We start from the raw sequence: 23,690 nt of genomic DNA on the forward strand, positions 1-23,690 counted from the left end.
TTTCTCTAGACCAGGGGATTGGGGTTCAGCAAACGATAACCTATGGGTCAAAGATAGTCAGTAGCCTAATTTTGTTAGGCCCTTGAGCTTAAAATGCTTTTTAGATTTTTAAAGAGTCGAACAAACAAATGAAACAAAGGCAGCTGTGTGACAAGACTGTGCGCTGCCCACAAAGCCTAGAACGTTTACCACCTTGCCCTTTACAGAAGGAATCTGCCAGTCTCTGCCCCGAACTCTACGTCTAGAGTGCAGAGGAACGGCTGGTTAGCAAGGTGCAGGCGCGGCCAACTTACAAGCTTCTCTTAACCCACACCCTCCCTCACCAACACTGGGTATCATCAGACATCTTAATTTCTGCCAACCTATCAGGTACGATGGTCCCTTTTCTTCCTTACTCTGGTTAATTAAATAGGTTTAGCATCTTTTTGTACACTCATGGGCCACTTGTGATTTTCCTTCTGTTGAAATGCCTGATTGCATCTCTTTTGCACTATTTAATTGGGTTATTGGTCTTTTAAACTATTGATTTGTAGGTGTCATTCATATGTTCTGACTGCTAATCTTTTGTTAGTTATATGTATATGTTTTTCCCCTAGGTTGTGTCTTGACTTCATTTATGTATTTTAATGAAGAGAGATTCTTAATTTTAATGTAGTCAAAGGTATCCTTTTAAAGGATAATCTTTATCTGTATCTCGGCCTTTTAAAAATATTCAGATTAGCTCATGGACGAGGTGATGCTGATGAAAAAGGGACGACCTAGTATATAGGAAACCAAAATAGAAAACAGCTCTGATTCCACCACATAATTATTTTCAACAGAAGGATATTCTGCTCAAATAAAAGTAGCAAATGTGCCACCAACTATGTCAAACAGACTCATATCGCTCAAGGAAAATATTCTTCCTAAACAAAAGATTATTCAAGACAGAGATGGACCCCGAGCAGGGCCCAGTGGGCAGGCCTGGGCCCACGCCCTTCTGTATCAGTGAGACGCTGATGTGGGCCTTAGCTGGACCGAGGCAAGCAGGGGCTTGACTCCTTGGTAGGTGCCAGGACTGGTGGACGAATGAACACTCTCAGGTTTACCGACAATCCCAGACTGCCAGCGATCAAGGTCACTACAAGAAGTCAGTTCTGATTTGAAGTGTAAGAATCACCTAATCACCTCCTAAAACAACTACGGCAACAGGAACGATGTCTTAAAATAAGACAATTACCCACCTATTGTGTCCTGAGGAAAAGGGAGTTCTGGATTTAGGAACACCACCTTTGGAGGCAAATGTTTCACAATCAGCTCAGAGGCAACAACAGTGAGCACTGCTATAGTCGGATGCTGATGGGTGTATCACCTTAAGACCACATACAAAGTCATGCAGAAGGACGACCACTGAGCTGAACCTGCTTCAGATGTCCTCCCATCTATGCAACAGGGAGGGTGAAAACCTCAAGGTCAGCAAAGGAAACAAAATTTCTATCTGCAGGACCCAAGTTTTCAGCATCAACCAGGGAGGACACAATTTTTACTAGAATGCCCTCCAACCAACAGGCACACAAACATTAATAATAATTTATTTTATCTTTCATACTGTTTACCTTTGTAAGCCATCGTAATTCCTTTTAGAAATCAGGTGGGGTGTACATAAATTAGGCAAACTCAAAATTGGTCACAACGTTAAGAACAGACTAGTGGACTTCCCTGGTGGCGCAGTGGTTAAGAATCTGCCTGCCAATGCAGGGGACATGGGTTCAAGCCCTAGTCTGGGAAGATCCCACAGGCTGTGGAGCAACTAAGCCCGCGAGCCACAGCTACTGAGCCCACGTGCCACAACTACTGAAGCCTGTGCGCCTAGAGCCCGTGCTCCATAATAAGAGAAGCCACCGCAATGAGAAGCCAGTGCACTGCAATAAAGAGTAGCCCCTGCTCGCCACAACTAGAGAAAGCCCGCGTGCAGCAATGAAGACCCAATACAGCCAAAAAATAAATTAAAAAAAAAAGAACAGACTAGCGAGTGATGTCAGTGAAAAGGGCTCAGTAAGGAATTCCAAAAGTCCATCCTTCAATAAAAGCAAGAAAAAAGCTGGCAAACTCTGTCAGAAACAACTTTTGTGGAACTCTAAAGACTAACCAAAAGCTTGCAACATTCAGAGGAACACTTAATCAAGCGAAGCCTTGGCAAGAACAAGTGAGCTCTGTGGCATTTTCCTTACTCTGGTCCCATCCCCCAAGAGGTAGTGGCCTGGAAGATAAAAGTCTGCAATCCCAGTACAGGTACTTGGTGGGGGGCTGGGGGTGGGTGGGTGGAGCAGAACAGATCTCATTTGCAAAGGATTTCAGTAGTAGGTTATGACCTGTCTGGTGGCTCCCAAGAAGACCAGCTCAAATGGCTTGCCTTTACTTCACCGAACTCAGGACTCTCCCAGCGCTGAGGCAGCTACTGGTAGGGGGCAGGGGGTGTATACTGAAAACCTCTACAGACAAATGTATTAGTTGCTGATGCCTGGGGCAACCAGTCACAGCTGAGGCAAATGATAGAGAAACCAACAGGCTGACAGGAAATGCTGGGAAATAAGGGCTTTGAGAAGCACCAGCATGTTCCTGGGGTTCTAGAAGGCCAAGCACATGCCCAGGGCTGTGTGCACACTCAGGGAAGGCCTGAGAAGACTCTAAGGTCTCACCCCTGGCTGACCTTCAGGTTCCGCACAAGCAGAAAGTGAATGCTAAGGCAAAGCTGTCCACTGCCTGGCCGAGCGCTGAAAACATACCCCAATACTCATACAGACCCTGTCTGAAGAGACTCAGAGATAATTCTGGTTCCAGGCACTTAAGGAAATCTCTGTCTGATTACTAGCTGACTACTATACTATTACAAAATTAGCTCCAAGAAGTTATTATGCAAACAATAACTATAACAAGCAGCAACAAATACTGGGGAGAACCTAATTTCCAGATTTGCCATATTATACTATTCAACATGTCCATTTTCAACAAGAAAACTACAAGTCAGGCAAAGAAATAAGGAAGTGTGGCCCAGGAAAAAAAGCAAGTAACAGAAACTGTCTAGGAGGAATCCCAGACATTAGACTTACAAAGACTTCGAATCATTGATTTTATGTGAGTTCAAAGAGATAAAGGAAACTTTGTCCAAAGAAGTAAAAGAAACCATCAGGGACTTCCCTGGTGGTGCAATGGATAAGACTCTGCACTCCCAATGCAGGGGGCCCAGGTGTGACCCCATGTGCATGCTGTAACTAAGAGTCTGCATGCCACAACTAAGGAGCCCACAAGCCTCAACTAAGGAGCCCACGTGCTGCAACTAAGGAGCTGGTGAGCTGCAACTAACGGGCTCACCTGCCACTGTGAAGACCTGGCACAACCAAATAAATAAATAAATATTTTTTTAGAAATTAAAAAAGAAACCCATCAGAACAATGTCTCATGAAATAGAAAATATCAATAAAGAGAAAATTTTAAAAGGAACCAAATGGAGATTCTAGAGTTGAAAAGCACAATAAAAGAAATGAAAAATTCAATAAAGGGGCTCAACAGGAGAACCAAGCAGGCAGAAGAAAGAATTAGAGAACCTGAAGGCAGGTCAATTGAGATTTGAAGATAAGACAGTTGAGTTTATCCAGTCTAAGTAACAGAAGAAAAAATAAAGAAAAATGAAAGGAGCTTTAAAGACCTGTGGGGCAACATCAATCATACCAACATATACATTATGGTAGTCCCAGAAAGGAGAGGAGGGAGAGAAAAAGGTGGAAAGAATACTTTAAAAGGTAATGGACAAAAATTTCCCATATTTGATGAAAAATATTAATCTGCACATCCAGGAAGCTCAACAAACTCCACGCAGGATAAACTCAAAGAGATCTACACTAATACACATTATAATTGAATGGATGGAAGACAGAAAGAATTCTGAAAGCAGCAAGAGAAGTGACTCCTTACATAAAAGAATTTCCTCAATAAGATTAACAGTTGATACCTTATCAGAAACCATGGAGGACAGAAGACAATGGGATGATACATTTGAAGGGCTGAAAGAAAAAAATATCAATTAAGGATCCTCTATCCAACAAAACTATGTTTCAAAAATGAAGGAGAGGGGCTTCTCTGGTGGTGCAGTGGTTGAGAGTCCGCCTGCCGATGCAGGGGACGCGGGTTCGTGCCCCAGTCCCACATGCCGCGGAGCAGCTGGGCCCGTGAGCCACGGCCGCTGAGCCTGCGCGTCCGGAGCCTGTGCTCCGCAACGGGAGAGGCCCCAGCGGTGAGAGGCAAGTGTACCACCAAAAAAAAAAAAAAAAAATGAAGGAGACTCTCAACAAAATACTAGAAAACTAAACCCCAAAGCATATTAAACGTATTATACACCACAACCAAGTGAGATTTGTCCAGGGAAGCAAGAGTGGTTTAATGTAAGAAAAATCAATCAATGTAATATATCACAGAAATAGAGCAAGGGGAAAAAGCTACATGATCGTCTCAGTCGGCGTAGAAAAAACATTTGACAAAACCGAACTCCCTCTCATTATAAAAACCCTTAGAAAACTAGGAATAAAAAGGAACTTCCTTGACATGATAAAGGATATCTATGAAAAACCCACCACAGTTAATGGTGAAAGACTGAAGGCTTTTGCACTAAGATCAGGAAGAAGGGAAGGATGCATGCTTTCACCACTGCTATTTAATATATACTCTGAAAGTTCTATCCAGAGCAATTAGGCAAGAAAACTAAATAAAGCCATCCAAATTAGAAAGAAGGAAATAAAACCATCTCTGTTCATGGATGATATAATCCTATATTTAGAAAATCCCAAAGAATTCTCAAGAAAAGCAACTAGAACTAATAAGTGAATTCATCAAAGTTGCAGGGTACAAAGACCAACAAAGAAACATCAGTTGTGTTTCTATACAACAGGAACAAACAATCTGAAAAGTAAAGTTAAAAAGCAATTCCATATACAATAGCATCCAAATGAATAAATTACCTAGGAATAAATTTAACCAACAAGGGGAAATATGTGTTCACAATTGCTGAAAGAAATTAAAGAACACACCATTAAATGGCAAGATACTTGTTTGTTCCAAAACAAATCTATGTACACGGATTGGAAGATAATATTATTATGATGGCAATACTACTTGTGATGGTTAATTTTTTATGTCAACTTCTCTGGGCCACAGGGTACCTAGATATTTGGTCAAACATTATTCTGGATGTTTCTGTGAGAGTGTTGGATGAGATTAACATTTAAATTAGTAGACTAAGTAAAGCAGATTGCCCTCCCTAATGTGGGTGAGCTTCCTGTTCAGTCGAAGGCCTGAATAGGAACAGAACAAAAAGGCTGACCCTCTCTCAATTAAGGAAGATTCTTTCTGCCTGTCTTCAAACTGAGACACTGGCTTTTTTCCTGCCTTCAAACTCAAACTGATGTCAGCTCTTCCTGGATCTTGAGCCTGGCTTTTGGATAGGAACTATGCCTTTGTCTCGCTTGGTTTCAGGCCTTCAGACTCAGACTGGAACTAAGCCACTGGGTCTCCTAGTTGCCAACTTACTCTGCATATCTTGGGACTTGCCTGTCTCCATAATTGTGTGAGACCCAATTCCTTATAATAAATATCTCTACACACACACACACACACACACACACACCCCTTATTGGTTCTGTTTCTCTGGAGAACGCTAACTAATATAGTACACAAAGCAATCTACAGATTCAGTGCAATCCCTATTAAAATTCCAGTGGCCTTCCTTTTACAGAAATGAAAAACCTGATCCTAAAACTCACAAGGAACTGCAAAAGAGCAAAACCGTATTGAAGAAGAAAAAGAAAGTTGAACGACTCACACTCCTCAAACTTACTGCTTCAGAACGGCCTACAAAATGACAGTAATCAAAACAGTGTAATATTAGCATAAGGACAGGCATGTGGACCAATGGAATAGAACTGAGAGTCCAGAAGTAAACCCATACATCTATGGCCAAATGATTTTTGACAAGGATGTCAAGACCATTTAGTTGGAAAAAAACAGTCTTTGAAACAACTGGGTAACCGGGCAGAAGAATGAACTTGGACCCTATCTCACTCCATACACACAAACTAACTCAAAATGGATGAACAACTAAAATGTAAGAGCTAACACCATAAAACTCTTAGAAGAAAGCACAGGGGTAAATTTTAATGATGCTGAATTTGGCAAAGGATTTTTAGATATGACACCAAAAGCACAAGCAACAGAGAAAAAGTAAGATAAAAGTGGCCTCACCAAATCTGAAAACTTTTGTACATAAAAGGACACTATTAAGAATGAGAAAAGGGGCTTCCCTCATGGCACAGCAGTTAAGAATCCGCCTGCCAATGCAGGGGACATGGGTTCGATCCCTCGTCTGGGAAGACCCCACTGCCATGGAGCAGCTAAGCCCGAGCACCACAACTACTTAGCCTGCGCTCTAGAGACCATGAGCCACAACTACCGAAACCACGAGCCTCAGCTACTGAAGCCCGCGTGCCTAGAGCCTGTGCTCCGCAAGAAGAGAAGCCACGACAATGAGAAGCCCGCGCACCAAAATGAAGAGTAGCCCCCGCTCACTGCAACTGGAGAAAGCCCATGCGCAGCAACGAAGACCCAATGTAGCCAAAAATAAATAAATAAATAAAACAAATTTAAAAAAAATTTTTAAGAATGAGAAAAGACAACCAAAAAAATGGGAGAAAATCTCCGCAAATTACATATCTGATAGGGGTCTAGTGGCCAGAATACACAAAGAACTCTGACAGCTCAACAACAATTAAAAAATGGGCAAATGATGTGAATAAACATTTCTCCAAGGAAAACACAGAAGTAGCCAATAAGCACACGAAAAGATGTTTAATGTCATCCGTCACTAGGGAAATACAAATCAAAACCACGGTGAGTTACCACTTCAAACCCACCAGGATGGGTATAATTTTTTTTAAAAAAGGTAAAATAACAAGAATTGGTGAGGATGTGGAGAAACTAGAACCTTATATATTGCTGGTGGAAACAAAATGGTTCAGTTTTTGTGGAAAACATTTTCGCAGTTCCTCAAAAAGTTAAACATGAAATTACCATATGACCCAGCAATTCCACTCTTAGGTATATACCCAAAAGAACTGAAAACAGGTACTCAAGCCATACCCACACACATGGTTACAGCAGTACCATTCACAGTACTCAAAAGACAGAAACAACCCAAACGTCCATCAACAGATGAATGGGTAAACAAAATATGAGATAAATATTACTCAGCCATAAAAAGAAATGAAGTGATGATAGAGGCTCTAACATGGATGAACGTGGAAAACATTATGCTAAGTGAAAGATGTCAGAAACAAAAGGACACATACTGTATGACTGCATTTATCTGCAATATACAGAATAGGTAAATCCACAGAGACAGAAAGCAGCTTGGCGGCTGTCCAGGGGATAAGGAGAAGGACAATGAGGACTGCCTGCTCAACGGGTAAGGGGTTTCCTTTCGAGGAATGAGAACGTTTGGGACCATAGAGAGGTTGTGATTATACAACACTGTGAATGTACTATATGCCACTGAATTGTTCACTCTGAAATGGTTAATTTGGGACTTCCCTGGCGGTCCAGTGGTTAAGACTTTGCCTTCCAATGCAGGGGGTGAGGGTTCGATCCCCCTGGTCGGGGAGCTAAGACCCCACGTCCCTCATGGCCAAAAAACCAAAACGTAAAACAGAAGTAATACTGTAACAAATTCAATAAAGACTTTTTAAAAATGGTCCACATCAAAAAATCTTTAAAATGGTTAATTTTATGTTCTGTCAATTTTATGTCACTTTAAAAAATTATTTAAAAAACTGACCATCATGAGATACTACTTCACAGCTATCAGGATGGCTGTGATTTAAAAAAATGGAAAATTACGTGCTGGTGAGGACATGAAGAAATTGGATCCCTCAAACATTTCTGAACATAAAATGGTTCATCATCCACAGAACACACTTTGGCAGTTCCTCAGAAAGCTAAACACAGAGCTACCACATGACCCAGCAATTCTCCTCTTGCGTATAAACCCAAGAGAAGTGAAAACATATGTTTACACGAAGACTTGTACATGAATGTTCACAGCAGCAATATTCGTAATAGACAAAAAATATTAACATTCCAAATGTCCATCAAGAGACAGCTGGATAAACAAAATTTATAAGTATCTATACATTGTACTATTATTTAGCCATAAAAAAATGAAGTCCTGATACATGTTACAACATGAATGAACCTTGAAAACTGTTATGCTAAGTAACAAAATTCAGAAACAAAAGGCCACATATCATATAATTCCATATGTGTGAAATGTCCAGGACAAGCAAATCCACAGAGACGAAAAGTAAATAAGTGGTTGTCAGAGGCTGAGGCAAGGGGAGAATCATACAGAGTGACTGTATGGAGTTTCGTTTGGGGCGATGAAAATGTTCTAGAATTAGACAGTGGTGATGGCTGTATAGCACTGTGAATATACACGAAATAAAAACCACTGAACTGTACATTTTGAATGGTTTAAATAATGAATTTTTTCATAATAAAAAATTGTAAAAAATTTTTAATGAAAAATAAAATGTCTAAGGAGCTTAGACACTCCAATCTCTTTCTTCATCACAGAGCCTGATAACCACTCCTCACTAACTCCAGCCAAAAAATAATAATAGCAGTAACAACATAAAAAAATGGCGAGCACATTTAAACGTGATGTCATATAATTCTGTTCATATTTAGATCCAAAGAATTTGACATCATCGCACGTATTTTAATAGAAAAATTAGAAGTGGAAAGGAGTAAAACTATTAGAAGGCAATGAAAAGCTACTTAGTGGCCAAAGGAAAACTGCAAACACCAAACATGGACCCCACTGAGTGCCAGTGTAGACGGTAAATGAGTGTCCACTGGAGTCAGCCACCTCTTGATCCTCGGCCGGAACAACAATATCTGCTATACGTGCAGTGACAAGAGCTAATACCACGTTCAAAGACCCCCAAACTAAAAACCACTGTTAAAAAAAAAAAAAAAGTTCCTTGGTTCTTATTGTAATTCTCTAAAACAAACATATAAAATTAAAATGCTAATTTTTCCTAAAATACCTGTGATGGTTATTTCTAATCTACAACTGCATCTGGTCATTCACACCAACCTGGAGGTGGGCCAGGAATCACACGTGTGCCCCACACGGAGGCCGATCGCCAGAAGGGGCGGTAAATAAGCAAAGCCACATCTTTGGAAGCTTCCAAAATGGGGGACTGTGGAAACCTTTGACTAGATTGCTTGATTAAAATATAAATACCATTATTTCACTTATTTATATGTGGGTATAAAAATAGTTAAATTCTACCTTAATCCTAAAGTTTAGATGTAACAATTATAGGTTAATGAAATTCTACAATATTTATAATAATGATTGTGTTGATGAAGAAAAACTATGCGAACTCAGTCAAATGCCTTAAGGAGATGGTGGAGGGGGCAACTTTTAGGGACCTACAACAGACTAAATGTTTAACAGCCTGATTGCAGAAGCAGCTCAGAGGTTACGGCACCCACAGACTGGACACACATGCCTCTGGTTAGCACCCTGGGCCACTGCCAATATCTCACTTTCCCACCCTCATTCTAGCATCAGGTTTGGAAAGAGGATGTCTGCTTCCACACACATAAAGAAAAATGTTCTGCTGAATAGTAACAACAGATACACTAGGCAAAGAGAGTGCAAAGGAAGCTACAGTGAAGGGAAAGTATGCGACCAAGGAACAGCACCCGAGTCAGTGTGCTCTGAGGAACCGAACAGGAGGCAAGACCAGAAGCCCCAGGAAGCAGTGGCCTCGGAGCTGGTGTCCTGGGCCTGCACCACGGACCAGGGCCTGTCACAGAGTCTAGCGTACTCAGTTCTAGAATTCTGATTCTGCAGCTTCCAGTAGAGTAATTACTCTATTATTATATTATTTACTGTTTGCTACATGTTTAGGTAGGGATTTACTGTATTTTGAGGCCATATTTTTACCCAAATGAAAAAAGTCTCTATTTGAGAAATTCGTTTCATAAAATTCTAGTTTCTAGCCAGCTACTCAGGAAGTCCTTCTCTCACAGTTGAGGCATATCTGTACTTGGAAATACAGCAAATAATTGGACTAGATTCCTTTCACTTTCCTCTATGCCTTCATTACCCTAATGATTTATTTTACGTTCCCTACTTTCGTGATTTAAGTTGAGCTACATTTTACTTGGAGATTAGAAACTGGAAACAAATGTACATCTGCTGACAAAAGGGTGTTCCAAGAACTGGAAAGCCCGGGGAAAACCAAAAAAGGGAAGCATCAGATAAACAAAGAAAATGGCTCCTGCCAGCAAGAAAGTACTAAACACAACAAAGATGCAGAAGAACAAGCTCAACATCAAGCCCAGGAGGGAAATTAAAAACATCATCCAAGCGATGCCAATAAAGGGAGAAGGGAGAAAACGACAGACAGACAGGTGTGCCCTGCTGATAAAAAAAGTGTCCTGGCAATCCATATTTCTGCAAACATTTCAGCACACTGGCTCTTCTCGTGATACCTGATGCCAAACACTCTGCCGAGGGAGCGAGCGCGTGGCTAACTCGCTGGGAAAGCAAAGACAAGGGGAGACTAGATGCTTATCCAAACAAATAGGCATCTCATAATCACAGATGAAAAGCCCCACATCGGAGACAGAGAGAGGGAGAGAGACAGACGGACACAGGCATGCAGCTGGAAAAGAAGCTGATTAAAACCACAGTATAAAACTTGGCCTTTCCTTTAGGAAAACAATAGCTATTTGAGTGCCAACAGCGCTTGGTTCAAATGACTTAGGATTTTCAAAAAATCATTCATTCAACTCTGACTATGTACAAAAAGGCTGTGCCTCTCCTGGCCAAGGGCCAGAGTCCTGCCATCTGGACAGGAAGGCGGGAGAAGAGCTGAGGGCTCCGTCCACCTGACAAGCAACTAAGAGGGGTCGCGCACCTTTCCAAGTGGATGCTGCCCTGAGGCCACGCCCGGCCTGGAGGCTCCTGGGCTGCAGGTTGTGTGATAAGGTTCATTTTCCTGGAGCATTGACTTTACTGGGAAATATGAGTGAAAAGCATAAAACATGGCCACATTTAGGAGTGGATTACAACATTTAAACCACTTTTAGAATACAACATGGGAATTAAAAAATCAGTGGCTCTTGGCTCTGTGCTCCTTCTCCATCTCTTTCGCAGACTCTCCCACTCCTACCTGTGGTTGAAAGGCAGGAGCTGTTCAGGTGCTGATCTAGATCCCCTTCTTTCTCCTGCTGGGCAATCAGACCTGCACAGATGAGCCTCTGGCTCTGATCCCCACACTCACTGAGCTTTGAGACGACCCCTCTAACTTTGTCACACTGCACAGGCGCCTCATGGTCAACACAGCCCAGATGGAATTTGTCATCTTCAGTGCTTCCCATTCCTGTCCAACTCACCTCTCTACCTACTCAGAAACAACCTGCTCCCATCTCAGGGAGTGACACCATCACCTGGTCAGCTGCCTAAGGCAGAACTGTCCCCACCTCCCTGATTCTGACACTCAACCATTCATCAAGACCTGTCGATTCCATGGCCTCCAACCTAATTCCCCATCACCACAGTGGCCTTGGTTACGGGGTGGTCATTCTGTCGCTAGTGAGATGCTCTCAGGTTCATTTTACTCATCTGCAGTCTCTGCCAGCTAAAATAGTCCATCTTGAGCTTCTAGTCCAAGTCTCTCATTTTACACATAAGGAAAACCAGGCCAAGACAAGTGATGCACTTGCAAGGAAGGTCCCAAAATTACTGAGAAATCTGAAATTGGATAAAGAGCAAAATTGATGACATTTATATGCAGGAGAAACATATACTGATTAATGCCAACATATTTTTTAAAGTTAATTTTTTCCTATAGTACAGCCAACGTGATGGAATACTATACAGCTGTAAAAAGGATGAGGAGAATCTCTATTTACTGCTATGCTGTGAGCTCATGATATGCTGTTAAATTAAAAAAAAAAAAAAAAAGGTGGAGAGGGACTTCCCTGGTGGTCCAGTGGGTAAGACTTCGCACTCCCAATGCAGGGGCCTTCGGTTCAACCCCTGGTCAGGAACTAGATCCCGCATGCATGGTGCAACTAAGAGTTTGCATACCACAACTAAGAAGTCCGCATGCTGCAACTAAAGATCCCACATGCCGCAACTAAGACCTGGCACAGCCTAAATAAATAAATAAAATTTTTTTTAAAAGATGGAGAAGAGCTTGTACTGTATACTACCATTTTCTAAGAAAGAGGGCTGTAGGTATACACACACACACACACACGCACACACACACTTATATTACAAATAGACAAACTAAAAACAAAAAAAAAAGTTAACTGTGGAGGAGGGAAGAAACAGGGTACAAAGATCAGGAATGAAAGCTAGATTTCTGAAAATACTTTATTTTGACTTGTAACCATGAAAATATTTTTTATAAACGTCTAACGCAAAATTTAAAAAGAAGCTATTCCTTAAAATAAAAATAAAATAAATGAATCTAACTGTGTAGCAAGTTGGTGGCACACTGAGGAACTGGCTCAGGTGACGCTAAAACTTAACAATTCGGCAGAACATCCCTAGGGATCTACCCTGAGGACAAAAAGAACTGCAGAAAATCTCAAACAGTTTTCAATAATCATACACTGGTTGGTAATATGTTGGTATTATTATTTTAAAACTATCACGTTTATTTTATAGGTTAAAACAAGTAAGTAATGATGTGAATGTTGTTAGGAACCAAGATTTTCAGCATAAGAGAAAAGACACATCAATACAGAATCAAAGAAGCAAAAACCATATAATCCTGAATTTGAAACAAAAATATCAGTATCAACTCATGATTAAAAAGTGTATTTCCTGGCTGTCCACCAAAAAGGCCCAGGACAATAACCAGCCTTACAGCAACGAGTATCCCTAGTGCCCAGTCTGCGGTCTCAAGGTACCGTTTTCTACAAGAGGGAACCAGAGCTGCTTAGAGAAATAGCCAATTCCAGGTCTGGGGTGAAAAAGTACAAAACGAATCCGAAACATCTTACCATTTCAGAGACCAAGGAAAGGAAGGCTACGGGTCACGTCAAAGGACAAGAAGTCAACTTAAAGAGGCTCCACTGGCAAAAGTGGCACAATCCTAGCATCCATGAGAGTAATAACTGCAATGGATTAAACACACCACATATATTTAAATTCAGGAGTTTACACTGATACTTAATCCCTGGTCACTTTTGGAGCGGCTATGAGACCATCTCATTATTTTGAGAACCCATAAAGAGAAAGAATCAGGCATTTGTCCTACCTTTCCTATTTGAACTGTCCCTTAGGTTAACCAAACAGTTAGTATTTCAGTGAATCAAGGCAGGGAATTCCCTGGTGGCACAGTGGTTAAGAATCCACTTGCCAATGCAGGGGACACAGGTTCGAGCCCTGGTCTGGGAAGATCCCACATGCCGCAGAGCAACTAAGCCCATGCGCCACATCTACTGAGCCTGCGCTCTAGAGCCCATGAGTCACAACTACTGAAGCCCGTGCGCTCTAGGGCCCGCGTGCCACAACTACCGAGCCCACATGCTGCAACCACTGAGCCCGAGCTCCTAAAGTCTGCGCACTGCAACGAAGAGTAGCCCCCACTTGCCGCAACTAGAAAAAGCCTGCACACAGCAACAAAGACTCAACGCAGCCAAATTAAAAAAACAAAACAAAACAAAAAGGGTAGAGTAAAGGATGAAACTTATCATCATTTACAGCCCCTAATGACTGTGAATCCAAGTGCCTCCTGGTGAGGGGACACACCACCACCTCCGAGTGCACGTGCTCAAAGGCTGAGCCAGCTGAACTTCTAGATCTACCTACCACCTCCCAGGAAATAACGGGATAGAAGAGTGTGTTCAATGGAAACGGCAAAAGTCAAAACAGGGACACCCCCGACGACAGAACAACCAGCACGGATTTTCCAAAAAAAAAAAAAATGCAAGGAAGAAAAGGGATAGGGTGGAACAATCAATTGATTAACAGAGACTTAAGAGACAGATCAGCTAAATGCAATTGTTTGGACCCTGCTTCAAACAAACTAAAAAAAATTGAGACTACTGGGGGAAATTGAATGGTACTGTGATTATGAATAAAATTTTAAATACCAGTTTTCTTGATACTGATGAATTTATCAAAAATAGCTAGGTATTAAATCTTAACTTTGCATGCAAACATTTCAAACCCGTTTCATATTCATTTTTATGTTCTAACATATTAAAGAGTTCTTAATTTCAAGTATAAAATGCCACTCAATCACAAATTAGAGATTAAAACACAGGGTATTGTGTTTCCTTTCAAACTCCTCGAGAAAGACGGTTAAGGAGCAAGCAAAAGATGCAATACTCAGCTGGGCAGGCCCCCAGCCTCAAGCCACTGGCACCTTTACTGCAGCGGCGTCCTCCGAGGGAAGGCTGGGCCTCAGGGCTTTCAGAGGGCAGGCAGAGATGCATGCCGCTAACCTTGGTGTTCAAACTCATTATCGTTACTAAGACATCAGGTGTAATGTCTATCGCTTGCAAAGTTTAATGCTGGTTTTAAAAAAAGGAAAAGTCAGATGCACACCAAAATACAGTGCCGTGTAAGCAGAAGACAGTCCAATACACCTGTTATAGAATGAAACTGCTAAAGCCAAAAGTGAGGAAGTTCAGGATGTTTTTGAATTTAATTACTTCAGTCATGCAAAGCAAACAAGTAACAGCTGAAGAAGGAAATCCACACAAATTAAAATTTTCTAGTGACATACCTGTGTGTCATACGCTGTAAGAAGATGTATCTAAGCTTGATCAGGCGGGAAGAGATTTCAATAAAGAAAAAGCAGCGTCAACCTTATCCTTCTTCAGATAATGTAGTGGAGTCCCTTACCTAGGAAGTAAGATACGTGGTTAACTCACATGTGGAACATTTTAAAGACAGAATTTCAAAAATGGAAATTTCTAAAAAATTATAAAGTAAGAAGTTTAGGAGGAAACTTTTTTAACCATCTATATAAACATGTGCTTTGGATTTTCTGCATGTTTTGAGTTGAACATAAATTACAAAGTCTGGATAACTTCGGATTATCTACACATAGAAAAGCACAAGAAACATGTATGTACAGTTTCACAAGGTTATTATGAAAACACTAGTCTAACTACCACCAGACCAAGGAATGGCATACTGTTGCAACCAAAAAAAGGTCGGGTGCCTCTCTCTGATCCCAAACCCTTTCCTCCGCCTCTAGGTAACAACTACCCTAACTGTGGTTATCACTTCCTTGCTTTTCTTTAGATTTATCACCTAGGCACGTAGCTCTGACAGTTTATTTTTGCCAGCTTCTGAATTTTACATAAACACAATCATGCAGTGTGTCTTCTTCTGTCTTGCTTTGTTTCTGCTCCATTGTTGTTGCTGGCTCTGTTGTTTGTTTTCATTGCTGTATAATATTCCATCATGCAATATACCACAATTTACTTACCCATTCCCCTGTCCCCTGGGTAATTTCTGCTTTGGAGCAAATATTAGCACTACTGAGATCTTTCTGGCACAACTATCTTAAGCATATAGGCATATATTCCTCTAGTGTATACACCTACAAGTGTGACTGCTAGATTACTGGGTAAGTGTATATTCAACTTTGCTACATAAGGCCAAACAAACTACTTCCCCAGGCGGTTGTAACAATTTACACTCCCACAAGAAGGTATGAGAGAGTTTCTGTTGCTCAACGTTTTCAAAATTTGTCACACTATTTTTAAGTCTTGCTAACTGAACGGCTATGCAGTGGTGTCCTAAGAATCCTTCATTATGTAAAATTTTATAATTATTTAGGAGAAAAGCTCATGAAATTTGACAACTGCTCATGAAATTTGACATCTGACAATTGCTGCAATGGAGATTTAATTCTGCAACCAAGTTCCAACACCCAGGCACAAGGGGGCGGGTGTCAGGGTTGGGGGGGGGGGGGCTGGCCAGTAAAAGCAGCCTATTCCCGGCCAGAGTTGTTTCATCTGTGAGCATACAACCCAAGTCAAAATGAATCGAGTCTTTTCTTCCTCCTCTGGGACTTAAAGAGATTTTCATTCTTTCCCAAAGAACCTGAACATGAGCACATGGGAGTGAAGAGGCTCTCTGAGAATAGAGCAAAAATGGAGGAAGATGCTGGGGAAGAAGCTGACTCAACTGCAGCCAGCCCTGAGGCTTTTCAATTAGGTAATCAATAAATCCCCCTTTGCTTGTAACAGCTAAGGTCCAGGGACATCAGAAATAGCCCTCACTGATATCACTCATTATAAAACATGTGTTGTTTTGTTTTGTTTTGCTTTGCGGTACGCAGGCCTCTCACTGTTGTGGCCTCTCCCGTTGCGGAGCACAGGCTCCACACGTGCAGGCTCAGCGGCCATGGCTCAGGGCCCAGCCGCTCCGCGGCATGTGGGATCTTCCCAGACCGGGGCATGAACCCGTGTCCCCTGCATCGGCAGGCGGACTCTCAACCACTGCGCCACCAGGGAAGCCCGATACATGTGTTTTAATCTACTCAGTAAGCCGCAGAGATCAATTAAGGTAACACACGATAATACACACACACACACACACACACACGCACGCACGCACGCACGCACACACACACACACACACACACACACACACACGGCCTCAATGTTATTTCAATCACATTTTGTAAGTCAAAACAGTTTATCACCCACACTTGAACTACACTTCTTGCCAAATGTTAACTCTGAATGTTTCTTTGGCAAGAGAATGAAAAATCAATAGCTGTAATTTATTTGTCCTTGTCTGCTATAAACACTTCACTAATTATACTATCCCTATTGGGTTTCAGTAACAAAGTTATGATAACCTCATAAAATACATTAGGAGGTGTTCCCTGGTTTATTCTGAGGAAGTATTTGGATAAGATTGGAATTATTTCTTCCTTGAAAGTCTGGTGGAATTTAACAATGAAGCCATCTGTGCCTAAAAAATTTTAATTACTGATTCTATTTTTTTGATGGTTATAGGACTAGTGAAGGTTTCTATTTTTTCTGCAGCTACTTTTAGAAAGTTACATTTTTCAAGAAATCTGTTTATTTCACCTAAATTTCCAAATTTACTGACATGATGCTCTCTCTCATAATGTTCTATGATTTTTTATAGTCCACTGGATCCGAAGTAGCTTCTCTTTTTTCCTTTCTTTTCATTGACTGTGCCTCCTCTTTTTTCTCCCTTATCTCACCAGACGTTTGTCAATTTTACTAGACTATTCAAAGAACCAATCTGGGTGCTTTGTTGTTCTTTTCTACTGTAAAATTTCCATTTGCTGAATTCTGCTCTGATTTTCTTCCTTTGGGGTTTTTTTTTTTGGCTATTCTTTTTCCAATTTTTAATTAGAGTGATACTTAGCCTACTAATTTTCAGCTTTTCTACCTTTCTAAAGCTATAAAATCTCTCTCCATGGACAGAGAGATTTGGCTGCATTCTACAAGTTTTGATGTATAGTATGTTCATTTTCAGCCAGTTAAAAGCATGTTCTAACTTCCATTATGTCATCTTCTTAGAATATTTTTAAAATATTCCTTTATTTTTAAGCTCTTAGGGATTTTATAATTATCTTTTTGTTACTGATTTATAGCTCAATTCCACTGAGGTCAGAGATTATAATCTGTATTATTATAATCTTTGAAACGTATTGCACTATGGCCTAGTATTGGTCAATTTTTAGAAATTTCTTCTATGTGCCTGAAAATAAAGTATACCTTGCAGGTTTTGGAGGGAATGTTATTTATACGTACATCAGACCAAGGGTATTGATCCTATGCAAAACATCTGTGCTTACAGAATCTTTAAAATTTTTGGCCTACTTATTCTATCAGTTACTGAGACTTGTGTTGGAATCTCCACGATAACTGTAAATTTCTCAATTTTTTCCTTGTACTTATGCAAATTCTAGTTTGGATACTCTGAAGTCATATATTATTAGGCTTCTCCACATTGAGAATTATTATGACTCTCCTTTGAATTGAACCTTTTACCATTACAAACCGTGACAGAGACGACAGGCTGACCGAACTTACTCCTTCTACTTCCTGGGCACAAAGCTAGATTGTTATTTCCCAGCCTCCCCTGCAGTTTGGTTCTTACCAAAGTTTGGTTATACGACCTGGGCTCCCCCTAACAGAACGTGATCGTAATGTACCCCACCCTCGGGCCTAGCCCGTGAATACTGGTGTGAGTGCCCATACTCCCCCGAACGCAGAGGCTCCTGCAGAGTATTCCAAGTCCTAAGAGACGGCAGAGTCACAGGCAGAAGCAGCTGAATCCCCAGATGACCATCTGGAAAGCAATCTGTCAAACAGGACTGTCGGTACTGGACTTTGTGTAAGAAACGAATTTGCTTACAATAAACTACTGAATGTTTTGTTATAGGAACTAGTTGCCAACTCTATTGAGTGAAATGACACTCATTCTCTCTAGTACTGTTTTTTCTGCCTTAAACTGTATTTTTTCTGACACTATACAATCTTGCTTTTGGCTAGTGTTTGCATAGGTTATTTTTTTCATCATTTTTCTTTCAACATCTCTTAATCCTCATGTTTTAGGTGGGTCTCCCATGAACAGTATACAGTTGGAGTTTTAAAATATCTTACTTGATACCCTTGTCTTTTAATTGGAACACTTACGCTATTTACACTGGAAGCAACTACTCACATTTAGGTTTAATTCTGTTACTTTACCAGGGGCTTCCATTTGCTCCTTTTGGATTACTTGTTACCATTCTAGTCCCCACTCCCCAGTAATCTGGAAATTACACATTGTTTCTATTCTTTTAGTAATTGCTTTAGAAATTATAATGTACAGGGTCTTACCAAAGTCCAATGTTAATCAATATATTTACCCTTCCCTTGGACAGCAAGGGCCTCAAAATATTAACTCCATTCATCATCTTTCCAACTTATATTCTACTGTTGTGTGTGTATGCATGTGTATATCTGTCATTATTAATGTTTTACACAATATTCATTCATTTTTCTAAAAAAGGTACAGAATTCTTTCTTCTAGTGTACGGAAGCTATTACCCCAAGTCTTTTTGGCTTTCACTGCCTGTGTTGAGAAGTCTATTACTGTTCCTTTATACGTAATCATGTGTTTCACTATGTGTTTGGGTGGATTTCTTTTTACTTACCCTGCCAGTCATTTGTTGAGCATCTTGGATCTGTGGTTTGGCTTCTTTCACAATCTGTGGAAAATTTTCAGCCATTATCTCTTCGAATACTGCTTCTGCACCATCCTCTCTCCTCAGAACCAATTATACATGTGCCAGAGCTCACTGTTTCCAGTCCCCTGCCTTCCCTTTGTGTTTTCCACATTCCCATCTCTGTGTTTCACTCTCGTTTTTCTTCTTTTGATCTATTACTGTGGTGGATTACATTGATTGATTTTCCAATGTTAAGCCAATCTTTCATTCTTGAGATAAATTTGATCATTATGTAACATCCTTTTTATATGCAGCCTAGCGGATTCTATTTGCTAAAATTTATGGAGGATGCTGTGCATATCACAAATACTGCTTGGTGGTTTTTCCTTTATTATAATGTCTCTGCCTGGTTTTGCTTTCAGGATAAGGCTGGCCTTACAGAATGAGACAGGAAGCATTCACTCCTCTTCTATTTTCTGAAAAAGTTTTTGTCAGATTCAGTATTCTCTCTTCTTTAAGTGTTTAATACTTATCAGTGAAGCTATCTGCGCCTGAAGATTTCTTTGAGGTAAGGATTTTAACTACAAATTCTTTAATAAATATATAGTTATGCTATACATTTGTTCTTGAGTGAGCTTTGGTGGTTTACGTTTTTCAAGGGGTTTGTTCATTTTATTTAGGTTGTCAAATTTATTGGCATAAAATTCTTCACAATATTCCTTATTGCCCATTTAACGTCTGTAGGATCTGTAATAATGTCCTTTTACATCCCTGATACTGGCAATTAATGTTTCTTTTTTCCCCACTGATGAGAGATTTAGATATAATATACATCTTCAACTCATCACAGCTTACCTTCAAATAATATTATACCACTTGAGACACAGTAATACTGTACTTCCATTTCTCCCCTCCCAACCTCTGTGCTATTGTTATTTATTTACCTCTACAAGTATTATAAATCCCAAAATACATTGTTATTTTGGCTTTAAATAATCAATTTTAAAAAGATTAAAAGTGTGAATATCTGCCAATTATTGACCATTTTTGGTTCTTTTCATTCCTTTGTGTAAAAATTTCCATCTGGTACCATACTGCTTCTAGTTGAGCTTCCTTGAAAATTTCTTGTAGTTGTAGTTCTGCTGGCAATAAATTCTGTCAGCATTTCTTGGCCTAGAAATTTTGATTTCACTTTCATTTCCGAAAGATATTTTCACTGGGTACAGAATTCTAAATTAACAGGTTTCTTCCTTTCACTGCTTTAAAAACAGCACTGTTGTCTCCTGACTTACACAAGTTCTGGCCAGAAGTCTTCTCACGTTAATTTGGTTCCTCTGTAACATGTCCTCTTTTCTTCTTGCTGCTTTTTAAGATTTTTTTCTCTTCATCACTGGTTTTTCAGCAATTGGATCACGTGGCACCTTGGTATGATTTTCCCTGTTTGCTCTATTCGGGGTTTGTGAGCATCATGGTTTGCAGTCTTCAAAAAATCTGGACATTTTTCAACCACTATTTCTTCAAATACCATTTCCATTCTCTCCTCTTCTTCTAGAACTCCAGTTACACGTATCTTGAAACAGCTGACTTTCTCTCACAGGTCACTAATGCTCTGTTACTTTGTTCAATCTTCTTTATTCTTTGTACCATATTTTGGATAGTTTCTACTGCTATGTCTTTTTTTAAAAAATAAATTTATTTACCTTATTTATTTATTTACTTTTGGCCGCGTTGGGTCTTCGTTGCTGCGCGTGGGCTTTCTCTAGTTGCAGCGAGTGGGGGCACTCTTCGTTGCGGTGCACGGGCTTCTCATTGCGGTGGCTTCTCTTGTTGCAGAGAACGGGCTCTAGGCGCATGGGCTTCAGTAGTTGTGGCTTGTGGGCTCTAGAGCGCAGGCTCAGTAGTTGTGGTGCACGGGCTTAGCTGCTCTGCAGCACATGGGGTCTTCTCGGACCAGGGATCAAACCCGTGTCCCCTACGTTGGCAGAAGGATTCTTAACCACTGTACCACCAGGGAAGTCCTCTATTGCTACGTCTTGAAGTTCACTGATCTTTTCTTCTGTACAGCCAATATGCTGTTAATCTATTGTATTTTTCACTTCTCTATTATATTTTTCATCTCTAGAAGTCCTAGTTCAGTCTTTTTCATATCACTCACTCATTACGCTCATTTTCCCCATGAATATGTACAACTTATTTATAATAGTTATTTTAATGCCCCTGTCTGCTAATTTCATCATCTCTGTTATTTCTGGGTTTCTACTGATTGATTTTCCTCCTGGTTAATATCATATTTTCTTGCTTCTTTGCATGCCTGGTAATTTTTATTAGATGCTGGACACAAACATTTTCACATTGTTGGGTGCTGGATTTTATCATATCCTTTTAAATGTTGGGGCTTTGTTCTGGGAATGCAGTTAAGTTGCCTGGAATCAGTTAGGGCAGGTCTGCAGCAGTCTTTTAGTCCAGGGCTGATTCAGTCCCATTACTAAGGTGATACCCCTCTGAGGAATCTACCTGATGCCCTAAATGAAAAAGCTGCTCTGAACCCACCCTCACAAAGATTAAAAAACAAGCTTTACAAGGACCTAACTGATACAACCCTGGGTGGTGCGAACACAAACTATCTCAGCTCTGTGTGATGTCCAAAAAGTGTTGAGTCCACTCCTTTCTGGTGCTTCTTTTCCCGGCTTTGAGGTGTTTGCTCTGATGGACACGTAGATCAGCACTCGGCCCAAATCTCAGGAGGTCCTTCTGCAGATCTCTGGAGTTCTCTAAGTAGCTCCCTACCCCGTATACTTTGCCCCTCAAATTCTAGCTGCCTCGTGCTCTCCAAGCTCTGATCTCTGTTTTGCTACTTCAGTAAGGCTAGTGGACTCTGGTTTTGCTCTCCCTGTCCCGTAATGTAGAAACTGTCTCTAGACCAGGACTGGCAAACTATGGCCTGAGGACCAAATCCAACTTGCTACTATTTTTATAAATAAAGTTTTATTGGAACGCGTCAATGGCCATTCATTTACATACTTAGTATGAAAGCAGCCACAGACAAGCCATGGTTAAAAGTTATAATTTTTATGAAGAAATAGTCCAGAACTCATGAAACTCAAATTAATTTAACAATCCAACACACTGAAATTCACGAAGCACCCTCGCACACTTCCCTCCCCACTCTGTCCTCCTGACCCGGCCTTGGGCGTGAGCCTACCTCCCCCAGCGTGGCTCAGCAGGCCCTCCTCTGCCGAGAGCCAGCCTCCCTCAACACCAGGGCGGGCTTGCAAGCTCTGCTCCACCGGTGCCCTTTCTCCTCCTGTGTTCATGCCCCTTCTCTCCCACCCCCTCCACTGTCCTGTCAGACACTTCATCCCCAAGACTACATTCACGTGCCTTGAAATCTTCTATCCACACTAACCCTTAGCACTTAACGAGGTGCCAGGCACACACGGCAAGCACTTGCTTTTTGGGGAATTAAAGTCCTTTTAATTAAAGTGGACTTAAACTCGCATATTTCTGTGAACCTTCCCTTCCCAGGGAAAGTGACCCTCCTCAGACCCTGGTCTGTACTGTACGAGGAGGACGCCCATCACAACACGTACAAGCCTGTACCAGCCTTGCTTCCTTCTCCCTCCCACCTGACTGTGAGCCTCCTGAAGACACAACCGTGTCTCCGTCAGGTTTGTATCCTCAGCCCTCAGAAAGTGCCTGCCACACAGGAAGCACTCAATACACGTTAGTCACAGTTTTTATTAGTTAGTATTAATTTAATCTTGTAGTTAGTCATTTATTCCTCACAACTCTACAAATACCTTTCTCCTTTTTCCACTGCATTGTAGAGATGAGAAAATTGAAACACAAAGATTCAGCAACTTCGCAACATTACACATTAGCAAGTCGGGGATCACTGTGCCCCTGGAACCCATGTGCTTAACAACCGTGTCTGTTACCAGATAGACTGCACCAACAGAGGTGTGCTCACTGACTCAGGATGTCGTGGGAATCAATACAGATTTATGCTGCAAAATCGGATTTGCCATTTGCACACTCAAATTATCTTTAAAATGTTATCCAGGAGACAGCAGAAGCAAGAAGAACTACAATCCTGCAGCCTGCGGAACAAAAACCACATTCACAGAAAGACAAGATGAAAAGGCAGAGGGCTATGTACCAGATGAAGGTACCAGATTGGACTACAGAAAAACAACTAAATGAAGTGGAGATAGGCAACCTTCCAGAAAAAGAATTCAGAATAATGATAGTGAAGATGATCCAGGACCTTGGAAAAAGAATGGAGGCAAAGATCGAAAAGATGCAAGAAATGTTTAACAAAGACCTAGAAGAATTAAAGACAAACAAACAGAGATGAACAATACAATAAACTGAAACGAAAACTACACTAGAAGGAATCAATAGCAG

At 40.9% G+C, this 23,690-nt stretch overlaps 1 protein-coding gene across 1 annotated transcript in view; it reads right to left on the minus strand.

Moving 5' to 3' along the window:
- Positions 1-23,690, minus strand: part of TRAF3 (TNF receptor associated factor 3) — a 111,217-nt gene that overhangs the window by 35,751 nt on the left and 51,776 nt on the right. The window contains exon 3 of the mRNA XM_082838136.1: positions 14,856-14,974. Within this exon, the coding sequence (XP_082694262.1) occupies positions 14,856-14,866 (11 nt within the window). The 5' untranslated portion in view covers positions 14,867-14,974. The remainder of the gene's footprint in view (positions 1-14,855; positions 14,975-23,690) is intronic.

This window comes from Leucopleurus acutus, assembly GCF_964270905.1.
Source record: "Leucopleurus acutus genome assembly, chromosome: 1".
Taxonomy (NCBI): Eukaryota; Metazoa; Chordata; class Mammalia; order Artiodactyla; family Delphinidae; genus Leucopleurus; species Leucopleurus acutus.